This window comes from Vigna radiata, chromosome 9, assembly GCF_000741045.1.
Source record: "Vigna radiata var. radiata cultivar VC1973A chromosome 9, Vradiata_ver6, whole genome shotgun sequence".
Classification (NCBI taxonomy): Eukaryota; Viridiplantae; Streptophyta; class Magnoliopsida; order Fabales; family Fabaceae; genus Vigna; species Vigna radiata.
The window spans coordinates 9,445,177-9,453,297 of NC_028359.1; the positions used below are offsets into that span (position 1 = coordinate 9,445,177).

General features: G+C 30.6%; 1 protein-coding gene and 1 long non-coding RNA gene across 2 annotated transcripts in view; one reads left to right on the forward strand and one right to left on the reverse strand.

Moving 5' to 3' along the window:
* Positions 1-4,131: 4,131 nt before the first annotated feature.
* LOC106774051 (2-alkenal reductase (NADP(+)-dependent)-like) lies at positions 4,132-6,515 on the reverse strand. The gene is made up of 5 exons (XM_014660862.2): positions 6,176-6,515; positions 5,577-5,754; positions 5,220-5,386; positions 4,725-4,807; positions 4,132-4,630 (listed from the first exon to the last, which is right to left on the reverse strand). Exons 1-5 carry the CDS (start codon positions 6,395-6,397, stop codon positions 4,252-4,254), a joined length of 1,029 nt encoding a protein of 342 aa, XP_014516348.1. The 5' UTR covers positions 6,398-6,515; the 3' UTR covers positions 4,132-4,251.
* Positions 6,516-7,076: 561 nt separating this feature from the next.
* LOC106773991 overlaps positions 7,077-8,121 on the forward strand; it is an 11,641-nt gene continuing 10,596 nt past the window's right edge. The window contains exons 1-2 of the long non-coding RNA XR_001376699.2: positions 7,077-7,213; positions 7,360-7,432. This is a non-coding gene — a long non-coding RNA (uncharacterized LOC106773991). The remainder of the gene's footprint in view (positions 7,214-7,359; positions 7,433-8,121) is intronic.

The window sequence follows — 8,121 nt, forward strand, 5'->3', positions numbered from 1 at the left end:
AGATTTAAAATTTATTTAGTTCTTTCGTCATTATAAAGTTAATATATAATAATAATAATAATAATAATAATAATATATCATTATTTACTATTAATATTATTATGTTTATTATTTTGTATTTGCATCTAACTTTTAATTTTATAAAATGGAAATGGTAGAAGTACTACTATTGAAGTTTCCTCTGAATTTTATATTTTATAGTATGTTACAAATTCAAATTTGAATCACATGAATGGTCCATTAATGTAGAGAGAGAAAGAGAACGATTGTTAAGGATAGTGGAGAGGTGTAGGGTATTTTTGGAATAAAGAAAATAGTGGGGAGGTATAAAATATTTTTGAAATAAATTAAATTAATTGGGAGATACAGGTCCCACTTGGAGAGGTGTAGGGAGCAACACCCATACAATTTTTTTGAACCCAACCCAGTCTGAACTCGTGATGGGCCGGGTTGGTCCGTAGATTGTGACCCATTTTGATAACTCTAATTTTTATCATGATTATTTCTTTTACAATAAATTGGTAATTAAGAGAAGAAAATATTCATAAATTGGCATTGATCTTGAGAAAATAGACATATAACAAATTTTAAAATAGTTTTTAATGTCTTTGTAGACACATGAAAGAAGAAAGTAATTGGATTATTAATTTAGAGAAAAAGTATCTCAAGATTAAAGAACATCATTAAGCTTAAGAAAAAATCAATTTTAAAGCTGAAACTTACTATGTACAAAATGGTGTTTGGTGCATGTCCACTACCATCAAGCGTAAAGAGTATCTAATTGTTATGTTATTTACATTTTATTGTAAGCACAAAATAATCCTTATATACTTGTTAATTTATCTATTTTATATAAATAAAATTTGGATAAACCCTAACTTAGTATATAGTTCTTTATACAGTTCTTTGAGATTTCGGATAAGAGGAGATATTGTAGTCATTTGTATGGTTCACTCACATTTTATTGAATTGTAAATCATTCCTTAATTATAGTTATGAACCGTCTAGAGAGTCTCGTACTTTTGAATTAGTGAATTGAAAATAATTTTTCTTCATAGTGACATGTAGAAAGAAATCTATATGGAATAACGTGAACTCAAACAAGCTCAAATACATTAGTATATAAAATTTGATTTTCATGATGGATCATGAGCATGATAAAACTTTTTCTAATCTTTTGTGAAGAAGTTTGTTGATGAAAAGTTTATTATTCTCTTATTTTATGTTGATTATTGGTCAGGACATGAGTGAGATTTAAAGTTTCAAAAGAAAATTAAACAAATATTTTACAATAAATAATTTGAGTCTAACAAAACAGATCATTGCCATAAAAATTATTCATGACACAAAAAATGAAAAAAAAAATCTATGTCTTTTATCACAATTCTATAAGTGAGAAATGGAATTTTATAGTTATTTATAACGGGTAATTTAATGTAAGTTATGATGTGTGCAAGAGCTCACATTGCTCATGTTGTTGGAATTGGTAATCATTTGCTTGTTAAGCTTAGAAAAGACCACTGACAACTTGTAAAGTGATACTAAAAGCTTAAAGTAGTAAGCCTTTGATGAAGGATTACATATATGTATACATGATTGGTGATATGAATTTCAAGAAGTCTATTTCTAGTTTTGTAATGACAGGAAGAGCAATGTCATGACAATCCAAACTACAAAAGTATATTGCTTTGTCTTCTACAAAAGCAATATATTATTATTATAGAATTTGGTAAAGAGTTATTGTGAATGCAAAAATTCCTACAGAAGTTAAGACTACCATAAGAAAAATAATTTTTGTATTGTGATAATAAAAATACAAGAAGAAGGATGTTAGAAAAACTAAAGTCTATAACATTGATGATCTTGCTTCTAACGAAGGGATTGTGAAGGAAAATGAAGTAGATTCAAGTTTGGATGCATCACGTGAAGGCATCTTAATTAAAGTTGGATAAGAGATGAATGTGTTGGTAAAGGTGATGTTATTGTATGGATGATTTGAGGTTCCTCCCATTATTGATAATGACGAAGGTTATGGAGGAAAGGCCATTAGTGAAAATGAAGGTCATGTGGAGGAGGGCGATGATTATGTAGCATTTAATATGAAAGATTTTTTTAGATAGTTTGTTTGTATTAAGCATTTACTATGCATGATCCTTTTATGAATTATGAACCTATTTTTAGTTGTGCTATGTATTGAATCCTATTACTTAAGATTTATTACGTATGAGTTACTTTTATCATCTATATTATGTTTAATGATACATTTATTTATAATATAATTTTTCATATACTGGTAACTTTCACGAGTCGAGTTATGATTTTTATTTCCTTTTCTATAGCTATATTTCACATCATTGGTCATTACTGTGTAGTTGTATCTAATGTTATTATTGTTAATGAAGATGATTATATTAACTCACGTGCTAAGAGTATAAGTTAATGACTTTGTTGCATCATTTATGTTAGATCATACCATGATTACTTCACATCTTAGACTATTCTTGTATAAAATTGAGTTGTCTTGTAAGATCTAGTATGTCCCTTGCTATTCGAGATACATGAGACGTTCCTTTGTAATCTTTGGATGAACCAGAAAGGGGTGAGTACATGCAAACATTTCGATACTCAAGTCAGTCAATGTGATTTAGGTAACTCAATTAAAGTGAAAAGATTTCAAGATACCTTTTACATGAAACAAATCACCTTTATATACCTGGTTGGGCTGACCCTTATTAATCATGTTATACTATTTTAGGAAGGTTTAGATTTTTCAATAAATACTAATGAATGTCTTATCATAACAATAGGTAGGTTCATTGTCATACAGTCAAGGTTGACATGATACTGGTAAATTTTGAACAAGTATGATCACTGCTCTCACATAACTCTATGGTCATGGTTGAGATGATCTCAGTATTATACAATACATAAACTATTTGAGATTTTGAACATGTGAAGATGTGGAATCTAAACAAGAATGATGACAATGTTGAAATTTGGCCAAAGATTAATACTAGTTGCAAGATGCTTTCGAAGAATGTTAGACACATTTCTGATATATACCTTGACTTAATATCTATATAAGTACTTGATGAGATGTTTATCCTAATTCTTTTGGTGGTGATAAATAGAAGTGCATTAAAGGGACATTTGTGGTAGCAAAAAAAGAGAAGTGAAATGAATGGCTTGGTCACTTGAGTGAACATGACCTTGCAACTTTTGTAAATCAAGGGTTGCAATTTGTTAGAGAAACACCTCTTAAAACTTATTTTGATAGTCTTGTGGGTATGGAATATAGAGTTCCTTTTTGTACTTATCCTATGTAGAAGACCACATATCTTTGATTTAATTCATGTTTATACAACATATGCCATCTTATTTTGTCTTTTTTTTTATTGATGATTATTCTAGAAATGTCTGAGCTTTTGTTTTGAAATTCAAAAGCTATAAGTACTTGATGTGTTCAAACATTTACATGCAAGTGTCAAAGGAGTGTTAAAGCACAAAGCAATGATGAATACAAGGTTCTTGTAAACAATATTACAAGGACCATGACATCAAACTTGAGAGAACAATTTCAAAAACACCTCAAAGCAGTGTGGTTGTGGAGAGAATGACTAGCACAATTAATGAAAGAATTAGATGCTTGATGAAAAATTGCCTAAAGTTTTCTAGGACGAGATATTGAAAATTGCAATGGAGTTGATTTACCTTTCCGTTATTCATTCATCTTGATGGTGATATCCTTGAGAAAGTGTGGAAAAGAAACTATGTTTTTCATAGTCATTAAAGGGTATTCGACTTCAAAGAATTTGTTCACTTTCTTACAGATAAAAATATCTAAACTTGATGAAAAGTCTATATGGTGGTATCAAAACTAATGATTCATCTTGTAGCTAACTCATAAAAGTTTGTGGGTGAAAATTCCTAGATTGTGGATTCCTTGTATCAAAACACCCAATCAAATTCATAATTATAGTAAATCTAATTTTTTCACCAACTAATGATAAAGATAAATTATGCTAACATTGAAGCAAGTCCTTGAAAAATGATAAATACTTAATAATGTCAACTTGTAAAGATTAGGCGTCCATTTGCTAATAGTTTCAAAGCAAAATTAACATCATACAGTAATTACTCTAAGCAGAATGGATGTTTATTGCATAGACCATTAAAACAAGATTCAATATCCAAGTGAAAATTGAAAATTCAGAAGTAAAGCTTAGAGAATAAGAATGTATTTATCCAATTTTACTCACGAACAACACTAATCACTTGTTTTCCGACATTGCGACCACTGAAGAGGCCAACCAAGGCTGCAGGGCCATTCTCAAGACCCTCAGCAATGTCTTCCACATACACAACCTTCCCTTCTCTAATAAGAGGAAGGACAAACTCTAAGAATTTGGGATATAAATGGTAGAAATCAGTTACAAGAAAACCTTCCATTTTAATCCTCTTAAATATGAGATGTGCCAAATTTGTTACACCTTCTGGTTGAGCAAGATTGTACTGTGAGATCATTCCACAAACAGGTATTCGACTATGGAGTCTCATATTTGGGAGTACTGCATCAAGTGTCTTCCCCCCAACATTCTCAAAGTAAATATCAATGCCTTCTGGAAAGTATCTGATGTGTACATTGACATGCAGCAATCATCAACATTTATTGCATGAAAAGATTTACTCAAAATTTCTCTATCAGAAATCTGTTATATCCTAACCTTTTCAAAGTTGCATTGAGGTCAGACTCTTCTTTGTAGTTAAAAGCCTCATCAAATCCTAATTTATTCTTCAACAGATCCACCTGGTTGCAAAACATTCATTTTAGTTCATGAATTTCTAGCCTTGATCATCATACTGCTTTATAACAATGCTTTCTGAAGCAATTCTCTTCATGAGTTTCTTTTACTGATGAAAACAAAACACCTTTTTGAGGCATAAAATATATTTTCAGAGTGAAATTTGTAATACTAAGCATAAATAATAAACTTCATGTACTTTAACTTCTGCAAAAATCTAGAAAAATCAGAAAAGTATGTAACATGCCTAAAGGATTGCATTGCCAGAGAATTTATAATTGAAAGAAAAGGCTTTGGTGATTGTTATTGTAATTAGGCTAATTGAAAATAGTTGTCTGTAAAACAATACAATGAATATCCAAACTGTTTTGAAGCTCATAATCATTTATCATCTAACAAAAACAATTGAAGAAATACCTTCTCTTTGCTTCCAGCACTTCCAACAACATAGCAACCACTCAACTTGGCAAATTGGCCAACAAGCTGACCAACAGCACCAGAGGCAGCTGAAACATAAACATTTTCTCCTCTTTTGGGAGACCCCAATTCAAAGAAACCACCATAAGCAGTCAATCCTGGCATACCTGTGACCAGAAAGTAAAAAGCTATGGGTCAAAAGGCACAACAAAATTATAGAACACCATGCAAGAACATCAATAAGGTTGCATGCAAGATTGCTGAGATTCATTCAATTTTCTGAATGGAGATTACACTGACATCACTTGCATCATTCACTAGGAATGAAAACAAATTGAAATTGTTGAATATACATACCAAGAATTCCAGTATAGTAGGAGAGTGGAACATCAGTGTGCTCAATTTTGAAACGTATTTGAGATGAAGGTATCAAACTATACTCTTCCCATTTAGTAGGCCCCCAAACTAAATCACCTTTCTTATAATCTGGATTCCCAGATTCCACCACTTGAGACACACCATTTCCTGCCAATGGCTGCAATCACTCAACAGTTACCACCTAAGTTTATATATGAACAATTACTCTTAAACTTTATCTCTAGAAACTCTCTTTATTAAATTCTTTAAAAGCTACTTTTAGGTTATGCAAAAACTATTCTTTATTAATATTGTTTTTAGTTTTATTTCCTTCTTTAAAATAAAAATAAAAAAGAGAATCTTTTTTCTAGCATTTTGTTCCCAAACATGCTATTATTATCAATTCAATCTTGGGGAACAAGAAGATAATTCTAAAGACTTAAATAAAATTCTAAAGTATGGAAGAGATTTGTTTAAAGTTAGGTTAATTTTAAGAATTAAAAGCACAGGGAGATATAATTGAGAAAGTGAAGTTATGAATTGAACATGATAATAGTAAGATAAGAGTAAAGATTGTGTGGTGAAGAAGAGTGAGTTACAGAGTGAAGCGTGAAGGTGCCAAATCCAACATATCTGTTCTTGGCCATGAAGAGTCGCAGGTACGGATCACATGAGAGGTAGAGATTTTTGAGGAGGACATCAGAGGAACCTTCTGGAAGCTTCAATGTTATGGTTCCTTCGACAATGTTCATGTCTGATTCTTTTGGAAAAGAAACCACATAGTTCTTCAGAATCACTTGCTTGTTCCTCACTTCTGCCATCTCAAAGGTTTATGATGTTTGTGTTAGTTGAGAGTTTTGAATAGGGAATGGCGGATTAGGGAACAAAATGACAGAATGAAGGACAACTGGTTCATGGTCTTATAGTGGTAAGAATGAATGATGCATAAAGCTGCAAACTTTCAGACCATTTTTAGTAATGATTAGGATATGGTAACAGTTTTTTTTTTAACAATTTTTTAAATATTATTATTTTATTGTTTCGTATCAATCACAAATTATTATTACTATATAGGTGAATAATTGTAAAAAATTATAAAAAAAAATGTTAAAAAATATTTTTCTTTTACTTATATTTTTAGAATAATTAAGAGTTTATATTCATTTAATACAAACATAATAAAATAAAATGATCATAAAAATTTTTAAAGAAAAAGAAAAAAAATAAAATGTAAAATATTTAGATGTTTTAAAGAATATTTTTTAATAATTTAAGTGATGATTTTTTAATGTAATAATTTTGAGCATTTTTCATATTTTTTTTACTTAATTTCATTTCTTATGTTCGTTTTATGTATTTGTAAAGGTCTCAGAAATTATAAAGCCATTGGACCCTATATGGAGGCAGCTAGGCCCATAAACTAAGGGTACCTTAGCCTTAGAAGAGGGCTTTTTCAGAAATTAGATTTTTCATAAGTCAATATTCCTTTCTCTCTAGAAGCCCTTTTCCCTAAATTCTCTCTGCTTTCTCTCTAGATTTTCAACTAATTGAACTGTTCAATCTTGGATTTGAAGGTGCTTAAGTGTTCACCACACTGAAGGCTTCCTTTTGATCTAATTATATTTTTGATTGGATCGGTAAGTAATTTTCTCCTCTTCTCCGCTGTTTCGCAACTTAGGGAATGCTTTTTTGGGCTGCAGACAACTAGGAGCGTTCTTCTTTTTATTCCTGTTTAAAGCTTAGCTTTAAGAGCTTATTCCTCCACCATTTCGGTGATATATAGGTACTGTAAATTCCTGTGCTGCATAAAGTTGCTGTGAGAGCGTCTCTTGTGAACTGTACTGTGAGAAACCAAGGTAAGGGGACCTAGTTATTTTTGTTTGAAACTAGTTTATGAGATGATATATCTAATTTGTGTACATGGTGTTTGGTTGCCTTGATATTTTTATGAACGAGGGTTTTAGAGATATAGGTCATATAAATTGTTTGATAATAGCTGTTCTGTTTTGGTCAAGTATAAAATGCACTCTATGTGTGTTAAAGTGAGGTTAGAGTAGTAAAACTTGTTAGTATAATGATTTAGTTTTGAAAGGAAAATTTCAGAAGCTGCTTATGCATGATTGTTGACTGATTCTGTGAAATTTTATGATTGTTTGATCTTAAATATTAAGAGCATAATTGATATAAATGTTTAAGCTCCTTGCACATGTTTTAGAAGTTGACGCAGGAAATGGGTATATAGTTATGGTGTTGTCTTGTTAAATTAGCAAGAATATTTTGGTGCAGACAAGTTCTGAAAAGAATAAAAAAAAAAAAAATAAGGCATGGTATGGAGAGTGGAATTTGGAAAATGGGGTATGCAGTGGCAATTTTATGCTTAAAGTAATTGTTGGTGTCTTACGCGTGCCTGAAGGGTAGAAACATGATTGGGTGTATTAATTGGTTAAGTGTGTGCAAATGCAGAGAGTGTGAGTGGGTTGTGGATGAGTAAGTTAGAATAGAAATTACTATATATATATATATATATATATATATATATATATAT